At 46.1% G+C, this 25,971-nt stretch overlaps 1 protein-coding gene, 4 non-coding genes and 2 pseudogenes across 5 annotated transcripts; all 7 read right to left on the reverse strand.

Moving 5' to 3' along the window:
- Positions 1-4,629: 4,629 nt before the first annotated feature.
- Positions 4,630-25,053, reverse strand: LOC143713527 (uncharacterized). Its single transcript, XM_077204859.1, has 5 exons — positions 21,708-25,053; positions 8,672-10,024; positions 5,028-5,164; positions 4,764-4,979; positions 4,630-4,638 (listed from the first exon to the last, which is right to left on the reverse strand). The coding sequence occupies exons 1-5, from the start codon at positions 25,051-25,053 to the stop codon at positions 4,630-4,632; spliced, it is 5,061 nt and encodes a 1,686-aa protein (XP_077060974.1).
- LOC143713587 (U1 spliceosomal RNA) lies at positions 11,178-11,341 on the reverse strand. Its single transcript, XR_013195143.1, has one exon. It is a non-coding gene; the product is annotated as a U1 spliceosomal RNA (small nuclear RNA).
- On the reverse strand, positions 11,776-11,953 carry LOC143713741 (U2 spliceosomal RNA; annotated as a pseudogene).
- Positions 18,540-18,703, reverse strand: LOC143713588 (U1 spliceosomal RNA). Its single transcript, XR_013195144.1, has one exon. It is a non-coding gene; the product is annotated as a U1 spliceosomal RNA (small nuclear RNA).
- LOC143713685 (U2 spliceosomal RNA) lies at positions 19,138-19,328 on the reverse strand. Its single transcript, XR_013195235.1, has one exon. It is a non-coding gene; the product is annotated as a U2 spliceosomal RNA (small nuclear RNA).
- Positions 20,449-20,612, reverse strand: LOC143713589 (U1 spliceosomal RNA). The gene has a single exon (XR_013195145.1). It is a non-coding gene; the product is annotated as a U1 spliceosomal RNA (small nuclear RNA).
- LOC143713732 (U2 spliceosomal RNA) lies at positions 21,047-21,222 on the reverse strand (annotated as a pseudogene).
- Positions 25,054-25,971: the final 918 nt, after the last annotated feature.

Below are 25,971 nucleotides of genomic sequence, written 5' to 3' on the forward strand. Positions count from 1 at the left end.
AGTCCCTATCAAGATTGTCCATTCACTCCAGGTCTCCAGAACAGGCCCCAGACTCCCCGCTTCTGGTGCCCAGCGGAGATCCCCTCTCCTCCGGCCCGCTGGCCCGCTGTTCCCGTAGCCGGTGTGGTGAGGGTGCATCTACGGGCGGCCAGGGTCGGTGGCGGCCGGGACCTTCTACGTGTGACCCCGGCCCCCCCATCCGAATAACGACGTGAAGCCCACCCTGCAGCGTTGATCTTATTTTCTGCTCGCACGCGTGGAGGGGGACCGTCACGCGTTTCCCCACCAGCAGATTTCTGGTGAGCCAGATGGCATCCTTGATCACGTTTAGGGTGAGCCAGAGCGAGGAAAATTTTGGTTGTGTCAGCTTCAAGCCCTGACCCACCCCCAGGATGGCGAGCTTGTAGTCCACCTGGGCCCCACCCGCTGGCAGGCACGGGAAAAACAGGGGGCCGGTCTTGGCCCACAGGTCCCGCGCAGCACCGCACTCCCAGAGCAGATGTCGAACGGTCTCCGGGGAACCACATCCGGACCGTGGGCAGGTGGAGTTTTTGGCCATGCCTCTGGAGTGCATAACCGCCCTGACCGGGAGGATCTCATGGGCCACCATCCACGACAAGTCTTTAAGCCTGTTCTGGAGAGCTGGGTGGGCTGTGTTCCTCCAAACATCTTTGGCCTCACCTAGTGTGAGGCCTGGAACCGGGCTCACCGATTCTCGATCCTGCACAAGAGAGATAAGAGATTTGTGATTAGTTAAAACAGTGGCATCATTTGTCTCTAAAAGGTATTTCTTTAAAAATTTCTTAATAAAACTATGCTCTTTTGACAAATTAAAAGACACTGGACTTTTAAGATCAATGGGTAAAATTTTCAAAGTTCTTAGGTATGACCCCATCCAGAATCGGGTCATGGCTGCTGTCTTGTGTTCTCTGGATGGGGTCAGTGCGTACTGGATGTGGAGGGCGGCAAAGCGGCTGCCTAAAAACAGGTGGGGGTCTGGGAGGCCTTTCCCTCCATTTTCTTTTTTCTTTTTGACGACCTCCCTCTTTAGTCGTTCCCACTTGGACCCCCACAGGAAATAAAATACCGCCCTCTCCAGGTTGGCCAGGAATCGTCTTGGGGGACTAAAAACAGAACAGACAAGTAAAATCAGTGGTAAAATCACTGCTTTAAAAATTAAAATCTTGCCTTCAAACGTCAATTGTCTCAGTCCCCAAAAGCCCAGTCTTTGCCTGACTTTCCCTAACATGTCAGTCCAGTTTCCTTGTCCTCCACCCTCTCTGTCAAATTTTACACCTAAAATTTTCAAATCATTGTCTTTAAAATCCAAATCTAATCCAGCTGTGTCTACGTTCCCCCACGGCCCGAAGAGCTGGGCCTCGGACTTACTCCTATTGAGCTTGGCGCCCGAGGCCCGACCGTACCAGTCAGTCAAGTCCATTGCTCTTCGTACTGATAAAAGGTCAGTCGCTAAAAGGGTCACGTCATCCATATATAAAACACAGGTCGCCGTCAGTCCACCAGTCCCTGGGATGTCTAGTCCTTTAATCCATTTATCCCTTCTCAAGATTTGTGCCAGTGGCTCAATACAAGCCACATACAGAAGGGGAGATAAAGGACACCCCTGACGGACGCCGCTGTAGAGATTTACAGCTTTGGATAAATGCCCGTTAACCAAAATTCTGCTAGACAGCTCGTTGTACAGCAGTCCCACCCAGGCTATAAACCTCCCAGGAAAACCCATTTTTTCCAGTACCTGGAACAGGTACTGGTGCGAGACGCGATCAAAGGCTTTTTCGAAATCTAAATTTAGGACTACTAGCCGAATGTTTCTGTCTCTCGCAAAACAGATGGCGTCTCTGATCAGTACCAGGCTGTCCGTGATCTTCCTGCCGGGCACAGCGCATGCTTGATCCAGGTGGATTACGTCCTCTAAAACAGTCGACATACGTGTAGCTAAAATCTTACTAAAAAGTTTACAATCATAATTTAAAAGAGTGATTGGTCGCCAGTTTCTCAGGTCAGTCTTGTCCCCTTTTTTGTATAGTAATGTAACTATCCCTACTCTAAAGCTGTCTGGAAGTCTGTCAAGAGTCTCAAGTTCTTTAAAAACTGTCAATAAGTCGTGTGCTAAAATGTCCCAGAAAGTCAGATAAAACTCAAAGGGGAGTCCATCCAAGCCTGGGGACTTCCCCTTTTTAAAACCTTTTAGCGCTTTGTGCATTTCTAAAAGAGTAAAATCTTGGGATAAAAGCACATCTGGACTCTTTACCTTTTTGTCTAAAAACCCTAAAACTTCCTCTAAGATGCCATTGTGTACCTCTTTAGTGCTGTATAAATTATTGTAAAAACTTTCAATTTCCCCTAAAATCAGATCTGTTGTATTTACCTCCCCACCTGTAAAAGTTTTTAAAGTATTAATTGACCCTCCCCGTGTTATTGTCTTTTTAAAAAAATATCTAGTACACTTTTCCCCTTCTTCTATTTCTCTCTCCTTACATCTTAAAATGACACCTTTAGTCTTTGTTTCGGACAAATCTGACATTTCTTTCTTTACTTCTTTAATTTCTTCTGTAAAATCCAATCCACTGTTTAAAAGGTTAAAATATCTCTGCAGTCTTTTTTGCAGCCCCATCATGCGTCTTTTTTCTTTATTCTTTTTTTCTTTTCCAATTTGTTTAAAAAACCGTCCTGTCCTTTGTTTCACCATCTCCCACCACTGTGCACGTGAGTCGAAAAAGTCTTGGAGGGTCTGCCATTGGCTGAACTGCTCCCTATACTCACTAACCACTTCCTCGTCCTCCAATAGGGAACAGTTCAGCTTCCACAGCCCTCCCCCTACGGTCACACCCGTGGGTAGTGAAAGGGTGCAGGAGAGCATCATGTGATCAGAAAAGAAGAGGGGGCTCAATGTAGCATCGGTCGGCGGGCAGTCCCTTGTAAAAACATAGTCAATTCGAGAGGCTCTGGCGCCATCACCACTGAACCAGGTGAAGCCCTCCTCTCTTTGATGCATTGTTTTAAAGCAGTCAACTAACTTAAAATCTTTGACTATATTTTGTAATAAAACCGATGTCTTGTCGACCTTAAAATCCTCTCCTACCCTCTTTCTATCCTGTCTTGATAAAACACAATTAAAATCCCCTGCTACCACTAGGGGAGCCCTCCCGAGCATGTGGGGCTGCAGGTCTTCTAAAAGCTCATACCTGTTTTTTTTGCCTGTAAAACCATACACATTTAAAATGTTAAAATCCTTACCTAAAAAAGTCAGATTAGCTAAAATTGCCCGCCCATCCCTCACCACAGTGCTGCCCTTCACCAAAACATGGGGATTTTTTATTAAAATAGCAACACCGTCATTTTTGTTAAAATTGGACCCACTCCAGATGGAAAGTCCTGGGGTCCAAATCTCCTCCCACTTCCTGTAATTTGTTAAAAAAGGCAGACCACATTCTTGCAATAAAAACACATCTGACTTAAAAGATTTTAAAAAGGATAACACACTCTGTGCTCGTATATTGCTCTTCACACTTCTCACATTGATTGTGGAGATAGTGAGAGCCATGAGCAGTATGGTTAAAAGGGTGTGTGACATTTAAAAGCAACCAAGGGACTACAGAGATATAATTAAAATCATGTTATTTCTTGTTGCACTTGCCTTCCCTTTTCCCCAGATGAGCTGGGATCAGGGGGGCAAGTGCTTGACGCCTCAGGGCTCGCAGAGAAGGCCTCTTGCGAATCCTTTGGCGATGATGTTCTTAGCTTGAAATGCAGAAAAGAGACTTCATTAGGAGATTCTGCGGGCCACATACGGTCTAGATCTTCCATGGGGGAACTATCTAGCCGATGCGCTACCCGCAGCTTTTTCTCCTCTGTTTGAACCAGAGGAGATCTCGCAGTTCTTTTCTGCACTTGAGCATTGGGGAGCGAAACATCTGTTTCACTCCCACTCGTGGACACACTAACCTCAGACACGGTTACTAGGGAGGAAGCCATTTCCTCCTCTTCATCCTCCATACTGTCTTCTTTTTCAATTTCATTTTGAGGATTGGCTTCCTCCCCCTCACCAACTGCCAGAATTGACTCCGCCCCTGTGGCCGCCCCACTTCCTCCTTCCTGTCCATCCCTGAGGCTGGCTGGGGGTTTGAATTTCCCGCCAAAACCTCGGGGCCCGCCTCCTCAATTGTTTGTTCTTTGGGTGGGGCGGCCATTTTGTTGCTTTTTAACTTGTTGGCAAAACTTTTAGGGCAGTCTCTGTAGAGATGGGATGATTCTCCACAGAGGTTGCACTTTCTGCCATTTTGGCACTCTTCAAAAATGTGCCAAATTTCTCTGCACTTCCTACACACTACTTCTTGGCATGCCTCGGCGAGATGTCCAAGTTTGCCACACTTGCGGCATAGCTTGGGCATCCCTTGGTAATGGATGTAGCCTCTATTCTCTCCCAACACAATCATAGAAGGTATTTGACTCAGGCCATGGTAGCTGTTGGGATCTGCCCATTGTTTAATGGGCACTCTCCACGCACAGCTCCAGATACCGTCTTCATCTAAAACCTTGACTGGTTGTCCACGAATAGAGCAATATCTTGCCAACCATACAGAAATATCTTCTCCACTAACTGTTTCATTAAACATCCTGACAATCACAACTTTCAGTGAATTATCAGTCAGTTTTTCCACAGTGAACATGGAGAAATTGGCTTTACACATTTCAAATCGAGTCCAAAAAGTACTTAGCAAGGAAGCAGAAGCAAAACTTACATCAAAGCCATGATTCAGGGGCAGAGTCAACAGGCAGTTTATGTCCACAACCTTAAAACCGAGTAACTGTTGGATGCACTTCCTAGAAAAGTCCAGCCTGGACATGACCTGGAGAGTGCCATCCTCTTTTGGTTTAAATTTAAAACGCACGCTGTGGTGCCTCCTCATGCCGGCACGAGCAGCCGACATGTTGGAGGCACCACTAGCCTGCTGCGGCTAAAACCCAACAATAAATATACAATAAATAAATTAAAACCTGCTTACCTTAAAACCAGAAGATTCCTCGTAGAACGAGTCGTCAATTAAAAGCCGCTTGTCAATGTACCTCCTGAAGGGTGTGTGTCCCGTGTGACAAGCAACACACGAGACCAAGTCCAACAAGAGGCGATCGCTGTCTCTACCTTAGGACCAGACACTTGATCTTAGCCAAAAGGCAGAGAAGCGATCGATTTTTTTTTTTATTTTTTTTTTTTTTTATATTATTTCTCATACATTCTACATATATCCATCACATTACAATTCAAACAAATTTTTCCACCTTTCTCTAGCAGCATGTTTGCCCCACCTTTGACAATCCCACCTAATCCTTCCCCTTAATTCAGCCTCCACACCCTGTATTACTCCCTCTGCCGAATTTTTCCCCTTCCCCCTACTTATACATTTCCTTTCTTCCCACAGTCCTTTCTTTATCAAACTCATTATTAACCAAAGCAAAAAGATATCTTTCCCTTCACCCCTCTTGCACCTAATGCCCTCCATTATATTCTCACTAGAAACCTTAAAGCTACCTGAAATCATTCTTAATAACCTCTCTCCCTTTGTCCACACTCTCTGAGCAAAGGCACACTCCCAAAATGCGTGCCTGATAGTCTCTTCTCCAGAACACCCCTCTCTAGGACAACTTCCATCCTTAGCTAACCCATGCCTGTACATAATCTCTTTCACTGGTAGACGCCTCAAAAAACATAACCAATTAAGATCTTTTAAACTATTCTCAAGGTTTTTTGGCTGAATATTCGTCCACACCAACTGCGGAACCCCAACCTGAACTACACTGGACACCCTTTCTCTTACCATCCCATACAACTTCCTCTGCTCCAAACAAACTTCCACCTCCTTACTCTCAGGATATTTACTCATCCACCTAGCGGCATGCTTGTAGTGCCAAGGCTGCACCTCTGCTCTTGGACCATCGTTGGACCACCTCATTACATGCCTCGCCTGATAGGAAAAAAACAACCTAAGAAAAAACCATGATGGATGCTTCAATGGCTCAGCTAACTGTGCTAGAATGGAAGACACAAACAAGCAGTCAAGTTTTAAAGGTATATGAGGCACATCCCGTCCTCCTTTGCTAACAGGGTTGAACATTTCAGACCTCTTCACGTATTCATACCTACCACCCCAAACAAAATTAAATAGTAACCTCATTACCACCTTCCTCATACATGCTGGTAAAGGATAAATGTAAGCTAAATACTGAAACACGGGCAACACATCCATCTTCAATATCAAAACCTTCCCCATCAATGTTAACCTCCGCCCCTTCCATCTAGCCAGCCTCATCTGTACTGATGCAATACGGCCAATCCAGTTCAGAGTTGCTGACCCTTCATTCTGAAAATGTATGCCCAAAATTTTAACAGGGCCCTCACACACCTGCAGACCACCAATTCCATCTAGTCTCTGTTTAAACCTTCCAAAGAACTTGACAGATGACTTTGAAATGTTTAAGCAAGCCCCAGACGCTAAAGAAAACTCCCCAAATAAGTACAAGGCTCTTTCAAGACACTTATCTGACTCCAACAGCAACGTAGTGTCATCCGCATACTGTGATAACTTAACTACAGTACCCTTGCTGCCAGGTATCGTCAAGCCCTTTATCCTACCATCTATTCTGATTGCCTCTGCCACCGGCTCCATATAAAGAATAAAGAGTAATGGTGAGAGAGGACACCCTTGCCTCACTCCCTCCCTTATCTCAAAACCCTGGCCTAACCTCCCATTCACCTGGACCAAACAACTAGCTTCTTTATACAGCGTTCTAATCCATCCTATGAAGACTTCCCCAAATCCCATCCTCTCCATAACCTTGAACATAAACCATCTATTCACCCTATCAAATGCTTTAGCTAGATCTAGACTAACCACCATCAATGGAAGGTCCCTATCTTCAGCCCACGCAATGGCATCCCTAATAAGCTGCAAGTTCCATTTAGTACTGCGACCCACTACCCCACATGTTTGATCGACATGCACTACATGAGGTAGGGCTTTCTTCAGTCTGTCTGCCAAAAGTTTTGCTATGATCTTGTAGTCCACAGTTAGCATTGTAAGCGGCCTATAATTAGCAATATCTGCCCTTTCACCTTTTTTATAAAGAAGGGTCATAACCCCGATTGACATTGAGCCTTTTATTTTTTTGTTCTCCAACACCTCTCTAACCATCTCCACCAAATAAGGGCCTAATATATTGAAAAATCTGACATAAAATTCAACCGGTAAGCCATCAACCCCTGGTACTTTACCTTTACCCATCCGCTTCAATACTCCCTCGACCTCTTCGATTGTTATAGGGGAGCTCAACTCTTCCTTTACATCCTCCGGAACTGTATTTGCCAGAAATTTAACAAACATTTCACTTTTCTCCACAACTATATTTCTCTCACTAAAAAACTGTTTGAAATGCTCTTCTACATATCCACTTATTTTCTCTATTTTCGTCAAAATCACTCCCTCCTTATCTTTTAACTCAACAATTGCTTGCTTCTCTTTACGATCCCTCACAGATCTAAAAAGGGCTGCATTACAACTTTCCCCGTTCTCTCGAGTCTCCTGTCTTCTTTTAAACAAAAACCTTTTAGCTTGGTCTTCATAAATCAACCTTATCTGTCTCTTCAGGGAATGAACCATGTCCCAGTCAAAAGTACCCCCAACATTGTACTCTTCAAACTTCAACTCTAAATCTCTTTGCAAAGTTCCTGCCTGTCTCCAAATCTTCCTCATCCTTCTTTTACAGTATTTAACAATCCATTCCTTTGAGCGACTCTTAACCATTTCCCACCATCCCCCGACATCGCTATACAGGACCTTTAACCCCTCCAACCCCCTAAAAAAGAATACATACTCATCACAAAATTGTTTCTCCTTCAATACCTCAATATTCATCCTCCAGTACCCCTTACCAAACATTAAATTATTCCCTTTAACTACAAACCAAACCATTTCATGATCAGAAAAAAACACAGGCCTTACTCCACCCCTTTCCAAAACAAAAGTCTTAGAAAAAAAAACATAATCTAACCTTTTCTCCACCCCTCTAGAGTTCCTCCACGTTGTTACACAAACCTTTGGATTAACCCCTTGGCCCCCATCTACCAACCCATGCCCTTGCAGAACCCCTTCCAACACCGTCAGACTGCTGTCCTCTATATCTTTCAATTGCAAATTAAAATCCCCTCCCATTATAATTTGCTTATTGGTGGCACAAACTGTTAACAACATTTCAAACATTTCCTTTCTCTCATCAACAGTTTGAGGAGCGTAAACTGAAAGCAATCTATATTCTCCCCCCCTCCACTTTACATCAGCCCCAATCACCCTCCCCGGAGAAACAATGAAATGATTTATGACTTCAATCTCTTTATCCCAAAACAAAATCCCGACCCCTGAAGAATAAACCCCCCCCACACTCCATACTGCTCCACCTCTCCCCCACTCTTTTGTAAATTTCCTAGAATCCTCTAGACTCTTTAAATGAACTTCTTGTAAAAAAAACACATTACACCTATAATTTCCTAAAAAAGAAAAAACAGCTTTACGCTTCACCGAGTCCCTAATACCTCTAACATTTATGGACCCCACAGTCAATTCATCACTGCAGAACATTTATTCTGCCAGTGGAGTACCCTTTGTCTCTTGTCCCTCCAAACTTGTGGACCCAGTGTCACTGACAACCAAATCCGACCAGCGAATAGGAACCTCGCTAAGACCCACTGAATCATCCATCTGATCCTCATCTTCGCTGCTAACTTTCCCCTCTGTCAGCAGAAATAAGGGCCTAGCATTGTCCATCTCAAGCCCCTCTTGACTGTCTGTGGACGAGGATTCCTCCGAAAAGCTTAACTTTAGCATCTCTTCAGCTCTCGCCCTCTTGCCTGGTCTCTCCTTTATCTTTTCTGCCTTCCTAACCAGCTGACTTTCTTCTCCTCTCGATCCCTCTAGGAGGCCTTGTCCCTCCACCTCCATCACGCTTTCCACGTCATTTGGGCGCTGCTCTGCGACTCTGAAATGTTCCCCGTTCAATGCCTCCAAGAAAGCAACCATCACATCTTCCACTTCCTCAGTCGCATTACCTTCCACCGCCGCTTTGGCCCCCTCCTTTCCCTCCACAACCGCCATCTTCTCCTTTACATGTTGCACCATGACATCTTGTTGGCCAACCTCCTCCATCTGTCTCTCTGTTTCTCCCACACCCCATCCTCTGCCATGCTGCCTCCGACCCACCTTACAATCCTTCATCAAGTGGTCTAATGAGCCGCAGCTGTGGCAAGTCTTAGGAACGCTGCAATCTTTTGCCGTGTGACCTAGCTTGAAACACCGCCGACATCTTTCTTCACCACACCTGCCATCAACGTGCCCGTACCGTCTACACCTCCTACAAAAAGGGGGCTGCCGAGAGTAGAACAGAAAACCTTTATCAGCCCCAATGTTGAAATATGCAGGAGGGTGCATCAACCCCTCAAAACCACTCTCGTCAGTTTTTAGAAGAACTTGGAATTGTCTTTTCCCAGTCCATAAACCAACACCATCTTTTAAATATCTTGCAGGTGTGAGGACTTCAGCATAATTAGCAAGGAACGTCATCAATGCTTCATCAGTAACGTATGGATTGAACATGTGCAAAGTGATGACTCTGAAATTGGGTCTGTCAAGGCTTACCACATTGAATTTCCCCATGATACCTTCTTTGCCAATCTTTCCAACTTTATCCATCACATCTTTGTACATTTCCACAGTACTCAGCGTTACATCAAAGCATTTTTCCATTCTGTTGGTCTGCAAGCAGTACACGTCCTCCACTTTCAACTTCATCTTGTCCAAAAGTATAACCCGTGCAAACACTTCTCTTTCCATCATCTCCATCACAGGCTCCTTCATTTGGAAACGCAACGTATTTCTCAGTCCCGCCCTTGGGACTGAAGGCGCAGCTGCACCTGCCATCATTCCTTCTCCAAAGATCAAAAAGACAACCACTTGATCTTAACCAAAAGGCCGAGAAGCGATGACACAATGACGCAGAGGCGGGGGAGCCGTCAAAGGCCACGCCCACCTGGGCCGTGGCGAGAGGGTCTAAAGGTCGCCAACAAACAAGCTCAGCTCACAGCAATACAAGCTCAGCTTGACTGTTGACACCGAAAATGGATCACAGCAGAGCGCACAACACGACACTTTGGAGTGCAACCTGGGATTTTGGACCAACAAACATTCTGCCCTAAAAGTGAGCGGGCAGACCAAAGCGTACGTCGTAGAGACTTGAAACTCTTGAGGGATGGTAGTACCCGCCCGGTCTACAACATCACCAAGGCTCGGCCCAATCGGCCCCAAGGTGGCGCTGCAGCGATCAGAAGTACGAAATGCCTCGTAACTCCTGAACCGTCCGTCGCAGACCCAAGTGTCTTACATCACCGGAATCCTTGGCTCGGGCCGAACAAGACGCAGGCCTCGGATTCGATGGTTGCGCTGGCGAGATTTTCGGGTATTTGGGATTTTGTGAAAAAGCTACTTTTGCACACTAGTCCTAGGTCTTTCGCCCGATCTGACCCAAACCGGTGCAGAAAGATTCCCTGGAGTCTGATTGCCGACAGCGATGGGGAAAAAAGTCGGAATTTCGATTCACGTTGGCGACGGGACGCCAAAACGTTGGGAGTGGGCGAGGCGGGCTTTACTTAAATGGCCATAACTCTCCAACGGAATGAGACAATTACACCCAAGTCGGTACACCTGTGCACGGGCTCAGCCTGTGCTCAGGTGAAAAGGGATGTGGCGACTGGCCACTTGGTGGCGCTGTAAACAGTAAAAACAACAACATGAATACGGCCATAGGCGACTGTATGTCAGGTGATTTTTCACACATGCACAAGGTATTCATACCACATGATAGAACTCCTCATTCGGAACAACTTTGCTTCTAGGACCACTGCTGCCAATAAAAGCGCTGGTTGAATAATGGAGATTATTTGAAGAATGATGAAAAAAAAAACTAAAAACCAGCCCTACTTTTGCAGACTGGTCCTAGGTTGAGAGTTTTACATCTCTCGATCAACCACTGCAGTTCAATTCTCTGGACTTCCTAGGTCGTTAACTACCAGAAGAAGAGGAACTCGAACAATCTGCTCTTTTAACCAGTGTGTCCAGGGGAGAGCGCGAACGCAGTCCCCCACTACCATAAATTATGCAGTCGAGATTCCCACATTTGGGGAATTCGCAGGGGTCAGCACAACCGGAGTGCAATGGCCGAGCCTCGCCCTGGGTGAACCACCTTCCTGATCATGGTGTCTCCCCTGCCAGGTAAGTATGAATTCCCAGGCCTCCCGTCAGAGGAACCGTGTCCCTCTCCGCAATCCTCACCAACGGTCGGACAATCAAACACACACCTGATTCAACTCATCAGCTCATTCGTAAAAACTCCAAGAGATAAGAGAGAGACATCAAAAACCTGCAGAGTCGGGCTCTTTTGCTGTTGTTGTTGTGGATGATGTTGTTTTCATGCTCCGGATCCATGAGCCAAAAATCAATTTCATACGCGGTCACCGGATAGTGGACGAATCAGATGTTAAACGAGATAAGAACAGAGTTGTTGTTTTTTTTTCCCTCTCACACCACCATTACCTGTATAGCATATGATCACCTACAACACCTTTAAAGCACCCATACACAGCAATATACGTTACTTCCATTAACACCTGCTGCCACACAAGACTAAAACATCTCTTTCATTGAACACAGTTTTTGGGGGTGCACCGTTCCCAGAAGTACTGCAATACCGGGTCGATGCGTGGAGTGGACGGAGCAAGCCCCTCTTCCATCTCCCAGTTCCAAAAATCAATTTAATATATGGTGCCCGGGTAGGGCACGTATCAGATATTAAACTGATAAGAACAGATTTTTTTTTCTTTCGAAAAAAGTTTATTGTCACATTGTTTCATTCCATTCTTTCAATATCCATTTTTTCCTTATAAAATCACATTTTTGCACATATCTTAAAACAACAAAAAGGACATAAGTTACAGTTAAAAATCAGTTATGTTGATGTGTTGTGTAAAAGTCCATGTATGTTGTGTGTTGTTTTAAAGTAAAGGTAAAATGGATTAAAATAAAATAGGAATGCAAATATAAAACAATAAAACAATAAAATATGCCAAATAAAACATCTCTTGTACAGGATCGAGGGTGAGTCCCTATCAAGAATGTCCATTCACTCCAGGTCTCCAGAACAGGCCCCAGACTCCTCGCTTCCAGTGCCCAGCGGAGATCCCCTCTCCTCCGGCCCGCTGGCCCGCTGTTCCCGTAGCCAGAGTGGTGAGGGTGCATCTACGGGCGGCCAGGTACGGTGGCGGCCGGGACCTTCTCCGTGTGACCTCGGCCCCCCCATCCGAATAACGACGTGCGGCCCACCCTGCAGCGTTGATGTTATCCTCTGCTCGCACGCGTGGAGGGGGACCGTCACGCGTTTCCCCACCAGCAGGTTTCTGGTGACCCAGATGGCATCCTTGATGTGGTTGAGGGTGAGCCAGAGCGAGGCAAACGTTGGTGGTGTCAACTCCTTCAAGCCCTGACCCACCCCCAGGATGGCGAGCTTATAGTCCACCTGGGCCCCACCCGCTGGCAGGCACGGGAAAAACAGGGGGCCTGTCTTGGCCCACAGGTCCCGCGCAGCGCCGCACTCCCAGAGCAGATGTTGAACGGTCTCCGGGGAACCACATCCGGACCGTGGGCAGGTGGAGTTTTTGGCCATGCCTCTGGAGTGCATGACCGCCCTGACCGGGAGGATCTCATGAGCCACCATCCACGACAGGTCCTTAAGCCTGTTCTGGAGAGCTGGGTGGGCTGCGTTCCTCCAAACGTCTTTGGCCTCACCTAGTGTGAGGCCTGGAACTGGACTCACCGATTCTCGATCCTGCACAAGAGAGACGAGAGACTTGTGATTAGTTAAAACAGTGGCATCATTTGTTTCTAAAAGATATTTCTTTAAAAATTTCTTAATAAAACTATGCTCTTTTGACAAATTAAAAGACACTGGACTTTTAAGATCAATGGGTAAAATTTTCAAACTTCTTAGGTATGACCCCATCCAGAATCGGGTCATGGCTGCTGTCTTGTGTTCTCTGGATGGGGTCAGTGCATACTGGATATGGAGGGCGGCAAAGCGGCTGCCTAAAAACAGGTGGGGGTCTGGGAGGCCTTTCCCGCCATTCTCTTTTTTCTTTTTAACGACCTCCCTCTTGATTCGTTCCCACTTGGACCCCCACAGGAAATAAAATACCGCCCTCTCCAACTTAGCCAGGAATCGTCTTGGGGGACTAAAAACAGAACAGACAAGTAAAATTAGTGGTAAAATCACTGCTTTAAAAATTAAAATCTTGCCTTCTAACGTCAGTTGTCTTAGTCCCCAAAAGCCCAGTCTTTGTCTGACTTTCCCTAACATGTCAGTCCAGTTTCCTGGTCCTCCACCCTCCCTGTCAAATTTTACTCCTAAAATTTTCAAATCCTTTTCTTTAAAATCCAAATCTAGTCCTCCTGTGTCCACGTCGCCCCACGGCCCGAAGAGCAGGGCCTCGGACTTACTCCTGTTAAGCTTGGCGCCCGAGGCCCGACCGTACCAGTCAGTCAAGTCCATTGCTCTTCGTACTGATAAAAAGTCAGTCGCTAAAAGGGTCACGTCATCCATATATAAAACGCAGGTCGCCGTCAGTCCACCAGTTCCTGGGATATCTAGTCCTTTAATCCATTTATCCCTTCTCAAGATCTGTGCCAGTGGCTCAATACAAGCCACATACAGAAGGGGAGATAAAGGACACCCCTGACGGACACCGCTGTGGATATTTACAGCTTTGGAAAGATGCCCATTTGCAAGAAATTTGCTGCTTAAGCCCTCATACAGCAGTCCCACCCAAGCTATAAACCTCTCTGGAAAGCCCATTTTTTGCAGTACCTGAAGGAGGTACTGGTGCGAGACCCGATCAAAAGCTTTTTCAAAGTCTAAATTTAGGACTACAAGCCTAATGTTTCTGTCTCTCGCATAACAGATGGCGTCTCTGATCAGTACCAGGCTGTCCGTGATCTTCCTGCCGGGCACAGCGCAAGCTTGATCCAGGTGGATTACGTCCTCTAAAACAGTCGACATGCGTGTAGCTAAAATCTTACTAAAAAGTTTACAATCATAATTTAAAAGAGTGATTGGTCGCCAGTTTCTCAAGTCAGTCTTGTCTCCTTTTTTGTACAGTAATGTAACTATCCCTACTCTAAAGCTGTCTGGAAGTCTGTCAAGAGTCTCAAATTCTTTAAAAACTGTAAGTAAGTCATGTGCTAAAATGTCCCAGAAAGTCAGATAAAACTCAAAGGGGAGTCCGTCCATGCCCGGGGACTTCCCCTTCTTAAAACCCTTTAAAGCTTTTTCCAATTCTAAAAGATTAAAATCCTGGGATAAAAGCACATCTGGACTCTTAACTTTTTCATCTAAAAACCCTAAAACTTCCTCTAAGATGCCATTGTGTACCTCTTTAGTGCCGTATAAATTACTGTAAAAACTTTCAATTTCCCCTAAAATCAGGTCAGTTGTATTTACTTCCCCCCCTCTAAAAGTTTTTAAAATATTGATCGACCCTCCCCGAGCTATTGTCTTTTTAAAAAAATACCTGGTACACTTCTCTCCTTCCTCTAACTCCCTTTCTCTACATCTTAAAATGACACCTTTGCTCTTTGTTTCAGACAGATCTGACATTTCTTTCTTTACTTCTTTTATTTCATTTGTAAAATCCAATCCATTGTTTAAAAGGTTAAAATATCTCTGCAGTCTTTTTTGCAACCCCATCATGCGTCTTTTTTCTTTATTCTTTTTTTCTTTTCCAATTTGTTTAAAAAACCGTCCTGTCCTTTGTTTCACCATCTCCCACCACTGTGCACGTGAGTCGTAAAAGTCCTGGAGGGTCTGCCATTGGCTGAACTGCACCCTATACTCACTAACCACTTCCTCGTCCTCTAATAGGGAACAGTTCAGCTTCCACAGCCCTCCCCCTGCAGTCACACCCGTGGGGAGTGAAAGAGTGCAAGACAGCATCATGTGGTCGGAAAAAAAGAGGGGGGTCAATGTAGCATCGGTCGGCGGGAGGTCCCTGGTAAAAATATAGTCAATTCGAGAGGCTCTGGCACCGTCACCACTGAACCAGGTGAAGCCTTCCTCTCTTTGATGCATTGTTTTAAAACAGTCAACTAACTTAAAATCTTTGACTATATTTTGTAATAAAACCGATGTCTTGTCGACCTTAAAATCCTCTCCTACCCTCCTTCTGTCCTTTTTTGATAATACACAATTAAAATCCCCTGCTACCACTAGGGGAGCCCTGCCTAGCATGTGGGGTTGCAAGTCTTCTAAAAGCTCATACCTGTTATTTTTTTCAGTAAAACCATACATATTTAAAATGTTAAGATCCTTACCTAAAAAAGTCAGATTTGCTAAAATTGCCCGCCCGTCCCTCACCACAGTGCTGCCCTTCACCAAAACATGGGGATTTTTTATTAAAATAGCAACACCGTCATTTTTGTTAAAATTGGACCCACTCCAAATGGAAAATCCTGGGGTCCAAATCTCCTCCCACTTCCTGTAATTTGTTAAAAAGGGCAAACCACATTCTTGCAATAAAAACACATCTGACTTAAAAGTTTTTAAAAAGGATAACACACTCTGTGCTCGCAAAGTAGACCTCACACTTCTCACATTGATTGTAGAGATAGTGAGGGCCATGAGCAGTATAGTTAAAAATACAAGCATTAATAGAAGGATAAAACCAAAAGACTGCAGAAAGTTACATTAAAATCATGTTATGTCATGTAGCACTTGCTTCTCCTTTTCCCCAGAAAAACTGGGATCAGGAGGGCAAATGCTCGCCGCCTCAGAGTCCACAGAGAGAACCTCTTGTGGCTCCTTCGGTGACGATGTTCTAAGCTTAACGTGCAAAAAGGAGACTTCATTGGGAGATTCTGCAGGCCACATACGGTCTAGATCTAACGAAGAGGAACTATCTAGCCGATGCGATGCCCGCAGCCTTTTCTCCTCTGTTTGATGCAGAGGAGATCTCGCAGACCTTTTTTGCACCTGAGCATTGGGGAGTGAACCCTCGGATTCACCCCCACTATCCACCACACTAACCTCCGATACGGTGTAGAGTGAGGAAGCCGTTGCATCCTCCTCCTCCTCCTCCATTTTGTTTTCACTTCTCTCTTGTTGGGGAACGGCTTCCTCACTCTGTTCGCTGTTAAAACTTGACTCCGCCCCTGTGGCCGCCCCACTTCCTTCCTCCTGCCCACTCCCTGAGGCTGGCTGGGAAATAGAATTTCCCGCCAAAACCTCAGGGACCGCCTCCTCCTTCCTTTGCTCTTTTGTTTGTTCCACATGTGGGGCGGCCATTTTGTTGCCTTTCAGTTTGTTGGCAAAACTTTTAGGGCAATCTCTGTAGAGATGGGATGACTCCCCACAGAGGTTGCACCGCCTGCCATTGGTACACTCTTCAAAAGTATGACCAATTTCTCTGCATTTCCCACATATCATTTCCTGGCATGCTTCAGCTAAGTGCCCAAACTTTCCACATTTTCTACATAATTTGGGCATACCCTGGTAGTGAATGTAGCCTCTGTTCTCACCCAACACAATCATAGAAGGCAGATGCTTCAGGCCCTGGTAGCCCCCAGCGTCTTCCCATTGTTTAATGGGAATTCGCCAGGAGCATGTCCAAATACCATCCTCATCTAAAACCTTGACTGGCTGGCTTCGAACTGTGCAAAATCTGCCCAGCCAGACACAAATGTCCTCCCCAGTCACTGTCTCATTAAACATTCTAACAATCACAGTTTTAAGTGTGTTGTCAGAGAGCTTTTCAACAGTAAACATGGACAGCTGGGATTTAGCTACTTCAAATCTGTGCCAGAAATCATTCAGGTGGGAAACCGCTCTAAAACTAACATCAAATCCTTTGTTCAGGGGCAGAGTCACGATGCAATTCAGATCATCAGGTTTAAAATTTAGAGTTTTTTGGATCAGCTTCCTGGAGAAGTCAAGACGTGACATCCCCAGGAGCTTCCCCTCAACTTCTTTGAATAAAAAACGCACGCTGTGGTGCCTCCTCATGCCGGCACGGGCAGCCGACATGGTGGAGACACCAACAGCCTAAAACTTTAAAAAACAATAAATAAATAAATAAATAGATAAAAAGGTCTTACCTTAAAACAGAACCGGAATAAAAGCAGCTGGATCAATGTACCTCTCAAAAGTTTGGGGCTCAAGTCACTGAAGGACCCAAGCCGGAAAAACCTCCAAGAGGCGATCGCTGTCTCTACCCTAGGACCAGACACTTGATCTTAGCCAAAAGGCCGAGAAGCGATGACACAATGACGCAGAGGCGGGGGAGCCGTCAAAGGCCACGCCCACCTGGGCCGTGGCGAGAGGGTCTAAAGGTCGCCAACAAACAAGCTCAGCTCACAGCAATACAAGCTCAGCTTGACTGTTGACACCGAAAATGGATCACAGCAGAGCGCACAACACGACACTTTGGAGTGCAACCTGGGATTTTGGACCAACAAACATTCTGCCCTAAAAGTGAGCGGGCAGACCAAAGCGTACGTCGTAGAGACTTGAAACTCTTGAGGGATGGTAGTACCCGCCCGGTCTACAACATCACCAAGGCTCGGCCCCAAGGTGGCGCTGCAGCGATCAGAAGTACGAAATGCCTCGTAACTCCTGAACCGTCCGTCGCAGACCCAAGTGTCTTACATCACCGGAATCCTTGGCTCGGGCCGAACAAGACGCAGGCCTCGGATTCGATGGTTGCGCTGGCGAGATTTTCGGGTATTTGGGATTTTGTGAAAAAGCTACTTTTGCACACTAGTCCTAGGTCTTTCGCCCGATCTGACCCAAACCGGTGCAGAAAGATTCCCTGGAGTCTGATTGCCGACAGCGATGGGGAAAAAAGTCGGAATTTCGATTCACGTTGGCGACGGGACGCCAAAACGTTGGGAGTGGGCGAGGCGGGCTTTACTTAAATGGCCATAACTCTCCAACGGAATGAGACAATTACACCCAAGTCGGTACACCTGTGCACGGGCTCAGCCTGTGCTCAGGTGAAAAGGGATGTGGCGACTGGCCACTTGGTGGCGCTGTAAACAGTAAAAACAACAACATGAATACGGCCATAGGCGACTGTATGTCAGGTGATTTTTCACACATGCACAAGGTATTCATACCACATGATAGAACTCCTCATTCGGAACAACTTTGCTTCTAGGACCACTGCTGCCAATAAAAGCGCTGGTTGAATAATGGAGATTATTTGAAGAATGATGAAAAAAAAAACTAAAAACCAGCCCTACTTTTGCAGACTGGTCCTAGGTTGAGAGTTTTACATCTCTCGATCAACCACTGCAGTTCAATTCTCTGGACTTCCTAGGTCGTTAACTACCAGAAGAAGAGGAACTCGAACAATCTGCTCTTTTAACCAGTGTGTCCAGGGGAGAGCGCGAACGCAGTCCCCCACTACCATAAATTATGCAGTCGAGATTCCCACATTTGGGGAATTCGCAGGGGTCAGCACAACCGGAGTGCAATGGCCGAGCCTCGCCCTGGGTGAACCACCTTCCTGATCATGGTGTCTCCCCTGCCAGGTAAGTATGAATTCCCAGGCCTCCCGTCAGAGGAACCGTGTCCCTCTCCGCAATCCTCACCAACGGTCGGACAATCAAACACACACCTGATTCAACTCATCAGCTCATTCGTAAAAACTCCAAGAGATAAGAGAGAGACATCAAAAACCTGCAGAGTCGGGCTCTTTTGCTGTTGTTGTTGTGGATGATGTTGTTTTCATGCTCCGGATCCATGAGCCAAAAATCAATTTCATACGCGGTCACCGGATAGTGGACGAATCAGATGTTAAACGAGATAAGAACAGAGTTGTTGTTTTTTTTTCCCTCTCACACCACCATTACCTGTATAGCATATGATCACCTACAACACCTTTAAAGCACCCATACACAGCAATATACGTTACTTCCATTAACACCTGCTGCCACACAAGACTAAAACATCTCTTTCATTGAACACAGTTTTTGGGGGTGCACCGTTCCCAGAAGTACTGCAATACCGGGTCGATGCGTGGAGTGGACGGAGCAAGCCCCTCTTCCATCTCCCAGTTCCAAAAATCAATTTAATATATGGTGCCCGGGTAGGGCACGTATCAGATATTAAACTGATAAGAACAGATACTACACTTGATCTTAGCCAAAAGGCCGAGAAGCGATGACACAATGACGCAGAGGCGGGGGAGCCGTCAAAGGCCACGCCCACCTGGGCCGTGGCGAGAGGGTCTAAAGGTCGCCAGCAAACAAGCTCAGCTCACAGCAATACAAGCTCAGCTTGACTGTTGACACCGAAAATGGATCACAGCAGAGCGCACAACACGACACTTTGGAGTGCAACCTGGGATTTTGGACCAACAAACATTCTGCCCTAAAAGTGAGCGGGCAGACCAAAGCGTACGTCGTAGAGACTTGAAACTCTTGAGGGATGGTAGTACCCGCCCGGTCTACAACATCACCAAGGCTCGGCCCCAAGGTGGCGCTGCAGCGATCAGAAGTACGAAATGCCTCGTAACTCCTGAACCGTCCGTCGCAGACCCAAGTGTCTTACATCACCGGAATCCTTGGCTCGGGCCGAACAAGACGCAGGCCTCGGATTCGATGGTTGCGCTGGCGAGATTTTCGGGTATTTGGGATTTTGTGAAAAAGCTACTTTTGCACACTAGTCCTAGGTCTTTCGCCCGATCTGACCCAAACCGGTGCAGAAAGATTCCCTGGAGTCTGATTGCCGACAGCGATGGGGAAAAAAGTCGGAATTTCGATTCACGTTGGCGACGGGACGCCAAAACGTTGGGAGTGGGCGAGGCGGGCTTTACTTAAATGGCCATAACTCTCCAACGGAATGAGACAATTACACCCAAGTCGGTACACCTGTGCACGGGCTCAGCCTGTGCTCAGGTGAAAAGGGATGTGGCGACTGGCCACTTGGTGGCGCTGTAAACAGTAAAAACAACAACATGAATACGGCCATAGGCGACTGTATGTCAGGTGATTTTTCACACATGCACAAGGTATTCATACCACATGATAGAACTCCTCATTCGGAACAACTTTGCTTCTAGGACCACTACTGCCAATAAAAGCGCTGGTTGAATAATGGAGATTATTTGAAGAATGATGAAAAAAATAAACTAAAAAACAGCCCTACTTTTGCAGACTGGTCCTAGGTTGAGAGTTTTACATCTCTCGATCAACCACTGCAGTTCAATTCTCTGGACTTCCTAGGTCGTTAACTACCAGAAGAAGAGGAACTTGAACAATCTGCTCTTTTAACCAGTGTGTCCAGGGGAGAGCGCGAACGCAGTCCCCCACTACCATAAATTATGCAGTCGAGATTCCCACATTTGGGGAATTCGCAGGGGTCAGCACAACCGGAGTGCAATGGCCGAGCCTCGCCCTGGGTGAACCACCTTCCTGATCATGGTGTCTCCCCTGCCAGGTAAGTATGAATTCCCAGGCCTCCCGTCAGAGGAACCGTGTCCCTCTCCGCAATCCTCACCAACGGTCGGACAATCAAACACACACCTGATTCAACTCATCAGCTCATTCGTAAAAACTCCAAGAGATAAGAGAGAGACATCAAAAACCTGCAGAGTCGGGCTCTTTTGCTGTTGTTGTTGTGGATGATGTTGTTTTCATGCTCCGGATCCATGAGCCAAAAATCAATTTCATACGCGGTCACCGGATAGTGGACGAATCAGATGTTAAACGAGATAAGAACAGAGTTGTTGTTTTTTTTTCCCTCTCACACCACCATTACCTGTATAGCATATGATCACCTACAACACCTTTAAAGCACCCATACACAGCAATATACGTTACTTCCATTAACACCTGCTGCCACACAAGACTAAAACATCTCTTTCATTGAACACAGTTTTTGGGGGTGCACCGTTCCCAGAAGTACTGCAATACCGGGTCGATGCGTGGAGTGGACGGAGCAAGCCCCTCTTCCATCTCCCAGTTCCAAAAATCAATTTAATATATGGTGCCCGGGTAGGGCACGTATCAGATATTAAACTGATAAGAACAGATTTTTCTTTCGAAAAAAGTTTATTGTCACATTGTTTCATTCCATTCTTTCAATATCCATTTTTTCCTTATAAAATCACATTTTTGCACATATCTTAAAACAACAAAAAGGACATAAGTTACAGTTAAAAATCAGTTATGTTGATGTGTTGTGTAAAAGTCCATGTATGTTGTGTGTTGTTTTAAAGTAAAGGTAAAATGGATTAAAATAAAATAGGAATGCAAATATAAAACAATAAAACAATAAAATATGCCAAATAAAACATCTCTTGTACAGGATCGAGGGTGAGTCCCTATCAAGATTGTCCATTCACTCCAGGTCTCCAGAACAGGCCCCAGACTCCCCGCTTCTGGTGCCCAGCGGAGATCCCCTCTCCTCCGGCCCGCTGGCCCGCTGTTCCCGTAGCCGGTGTGGTGAGGGTGCATCTACGGGCGGCCAGGGTCGGTGGCGGCCGGGACCTTCTACGTGTGACCCCGGCCCCCCCATCCGAATAACGACGTGCGGCCCACCCTGCAGCGTTGATCTTATTTTCTGCTCGCACGCGTGGAGGGGGACCGTCACGCGTTTCCCCACCAGCAGATTTCTGGTGACCCAGATGGCATCCTTGATCACGTTTAGGGTGAGCCAGAGCGAGGAAAATTTTGGTTGTGTCAGCTCCTTCAAGCCCTGACCCACCCCCAGGATGGCGAGCTTGTAGTCCACCTGGGCCCCACCCGCTGGCAGGCACGGGAAAAACAGGGGGCCGGTCTTGGCCCACAGGTCCCGCGCTTCGCCGCACTCCCAGAGCAGATGTCGAACGGTCTCCGGGGAACCACATCCGGACCGTGGGCAGGTGGAGTTTTTGGCCATGCCTCTGGAGTGCATAACCGCCCTGACCGGGAGGATCTCATGAGCCACCATCCACGACAAGTCTTTAAGCCTGTTCTGGAGAGCTGGGTGGGCTGCGTTCCTCCAAACATCTTTGGCCTCACCTAGTGTGAGGCCTGGAACCGGGCTCACCGATTCTCGATCCTGCACAAGAGAGATAAGAGACTTATGGTTAGTTAAAATGGTGGCATCATTTGTCTCTAAAAGATATTTCTTTAAAAATTTCTTAATAAAACTATGCTCTTTTGACAAATTAAAAGACACAGGACTTTTAAGATCAATGGGTAAAATTTTCAAAGTTCTTAGGTATGACCCCATCCAGAATCGGGTCATGGCTGCTGTCTTGTGTTCTCTGGATGGGGTCAGTGCGTACTGGATGTGGAGGGCGGCAAAGCGGCTGCCTAAAAACAGGTGGGGGTCTGGGAGGCCTTTCCCGCCATTCTCTTTTTTCTTTTTGACGACCTCCCTCTTTAGTCGTTCCCACTTGGACCCCCACAGGAAATAAAATACCGCCCTCTCCAGGTTGGCCAGGAATCGTCTTGGGGGACTAAAAACAGAACAGACAAGTAAAATCAGTGGTAAAATCACAGCTTTAAAAATTAAAATCTTGCCTTCAAACGTCAATTGTCTCAGTCCCCAAAAGCCCAGTCTTTGCCTGACTTTCCCTAACATGTCAGTCCAGTTTCCTTGTCCTCCACCCTCTCTGTCAAATTTTACACCTAAAATTTTCAAATCATTGTCTTTAAAATCCAAATCTAGTCCAACTGTGTCCACGTTCCCCCACGGCCCGAAGAGCTGGGCCTCGGACTTACTCCTATTGAGCTTGGCGCCCGAGGCCCGACCGTACCAGTCAGTCAAGTCCATTGCTCTTCGTACTGATAAAAGGTCAGTCGCTAAAAGGGTCACGTCATCCATATATAAAACACAGGTCGCCGTCAGTCCACCAGTCCCTGGGATGTCTAGTCCTTTAATCCATTTATCCCTTCTCAAGATTTGTGCCAGTGGCTCAATACAAGCCACATACAGAAGGGGAGATAAAGGACACCCCTGACGGACGCCGCTGTAGAGTTTTACAGCTTTGGATAAATGCCCGTTAACCAAAATTCTGCTAGACAGATCGTTGTACAGCAGTCCCACCCAGGCTATAAACCTCCCAGGAAACCCCATTTTTTCCAGTACCTGGAACAGGTACTGGTGCGAGACGCGATCAAAGGCTTTTTCGAAATCTAAATTTAGGACTACTAGCCGAATGTTTCTGTCTCTCGCAAAACAGATGGCGTCTCTGATCAGTACCAGGCTGTCCGTGATCTTCCTGCCGGGCACAGCGCATGCTTGATCCAGGTGGATTACGTCCTCTAAAACAGTCGACATACGTGTAGCTAAAATCTTACTAAAAAGTTTACAATCATAATTTAAAAGAGTGATTGGTCGCCAGTTTCTCAGGTCAGTCTTGTCCCCTTTTTTGTATAGTAATGTAACTATCCCTACTCTAAAGCTGTCTGGAAGTCTGTCAAGAGTCTCAAGTTCTTTAAAAACTGTCAATAAGTCGTGTGCTAAAATGTCCCAGAAAGTCAGATAAAACTCAAAGGGGAGTCCATCCAAGCCTGGGGACTTCCCCTTTTTAAAACCTTTTAGCGCTTTGTGCATTTCTAAAAGAGTAAAATCTTGGGATAAAAGCACATCTGGACTCTTTACCTTTTTGTCTAAAAACCCTAAAACTTCCTCTAAGATGCCATTGTGTACCTCTTTAGTGCTGTATAAATTATTGTAAAAACTTTCAATTTCCCCTAAAATCAGATCTGTTGTATTTACCTCCCCACCTGTAAAAGTTTTTAAAGTATTAATTGACCCTCCCCGTGTTATTGTCTTTTTAAAAAAATATCTAGTACACTTTTCCCCTTCTTCTATTTCTCTCTCCTTACATCTTAAAATGACACCTTTAGTCTTTGTTTCGGACAAATCTGACATTTCTTTCTTTACTTCTTTAATTTCTTCTGTAAAATCCAATCCACTGTTTAAAAGGTTAAAATATCTCTGCAGTCTTTTTTGCAGCCCCATCATGCGTCTTTTTTCTTTATTCTTTTTTTCTTTTCCAATTTGTTTAAAAAACCGTCCTGTCCTTTGTTTCACCATCTCCCACCACTGTGCACGTGAGTCGAAAAAGTCTTGGAGGGTCTGCCATTGGCTGAACTGCTCCCTATATTCACTAATCACTTCCTCATCCTCTAATAGGGAGCAGTTCAGCTTCCACAGCCCTCCCCCTACGGTCACACCCGTGGGTAGTGAAAGGGTGCAGGAGAGCATCATGTGATCAGAAAAGAAGAGGGGGCTCAATGTAGCATCGGTCGGCGGGCAGTCCCTTGTAAAAACATAGTCAATTCGAGAGGCTCTGGCGCCATCACCACTGAACCAGGTGAAGCCCTCCTCTCTTTGATGCATTGTTTTAAAGCAGTCAACTAACTTAAAATCTTTGACTATATTTTGTAATAAAACCGATGTCTTGTCGACCTTAAAATCCTCTCCTACCCTCTTTCTATCCTGTCTTGATAAAACACAATTAAAATCCCCTGCTACCACTAGGGGAGCCCTCCCGAGCATGTGGGGCTGCAGGTCTTCTAAAAGCTCATACCTGTTGTTTTTACCTGTAAAACCATACACATTTAAAATGTTAAAATCCTTACCTAAAAAAGTCAGATTAGCTAAAATTGCCCGCCCATCCCTCACCACAGTGCTGCCCTTCACCAAAACATGGGGATTTTTTACTAAAATAGCAACACCGTCATTTTTGTTAAAATTGGACCCACTCCAGATGGAAAGTCCTGGGGTCCAAATCTCCTCCCACTTCCTGTAATTTGTTAAAAAAGGCAGACCACATTCTTGCAATAAAAACACATCTGACTTAAAAGATTTTAAAAAGGATAACACACTCTGTGCTCGTATATTGCTCTTCACACTTCTCACATTGATTGTGGAGATAGTGAGAGCCATGAGCAGTATGGTTAAAAGGGTGTGAGACATTTAAAAGCAACCAAGGGACTACAGAGGTATAATTAAAATCATGTTATTTCTTGTTGCACTTGCCTTCCCTTTTCCCCAGATGAGCTGGGATCAGGGGGGCAAGTGCTTGACGCCTCAGGGCTCGCAGAGAAGGCCTCTTGCGAATCCTTTGGCGATGATGTTCTTAGCTTGAAATGCAGAAAAGAGACTTCATTAGGAGATTCTGCGGGCCACATACGGTCTAGATCTTCCATGGGGGAACTATCTAGCCGATGCGCTACCCGCAGCTTTTTCTCCTCTGTTTGAACCAGAGGAGATCTCGCAGTTCTTTTCTGCACTTGAGCATTGGGGAGCGAAACATCTGTTTCACTCCCACTCGTGGACACACTAACCTCAGACACGGTTACTAGGGAGGAAGCCATTTCCTCCTCTTCATCCTCCATACTGTCTTCTTTTTCAATTTCATTTTGAGGATTGGCTTCCTCCCCCTCACCAACTGCCAGAATTGACTCCGCCCCTGTGGCCGCCCCACTTCCTCCTTCCTGTCCAATCCCTGAGGCTGGCTGGGGGTTTGAATTTCCCGCCGAAACCTCGGGGCCCGCCTCCTCAATTGTTTGTTCTTTGGGTGGGGCGGCCATTTTGTTGCTTTTTAACTTGTTGGCAAAACTTTTAGGGCAGTCTCTGTAGAGATGGGATGATTCTCCACAGAGGTTGCACTTTCTGCCATTTTGGCACTCTTCAAAAATGTGCCCAATTTCTCTGCACTTCCTACACACTACTTCTTGGCATGCCTCGGCGAGATGTCCAAGTTTGCCACACTTGCGGCATAGCTTGGGCATCCCTTGGTAATGGATGTAGCCTCTATTCTCTCCCAACACAACCATAGAAGGTATTTGACTCAGGCCATGG

The sequence above is a fragment of the Siphateles boraxobius genome, unplaced genomic scaffold (assembly GCF_051911475.1).
Source record: "Siphateles boraxobius isolate OS27281-9 unplaced genomic scaffold, OSU_SipBor_1 52, whole genome shotgun sequence".
NCBI classification, from domain to species: domain Eukaryota; kingdom Metazoa; phylum Chordata; class Actinopteri; order Cypriniformes; family Leuciscidae; genus Siphateles; species Siphateles boraxobius.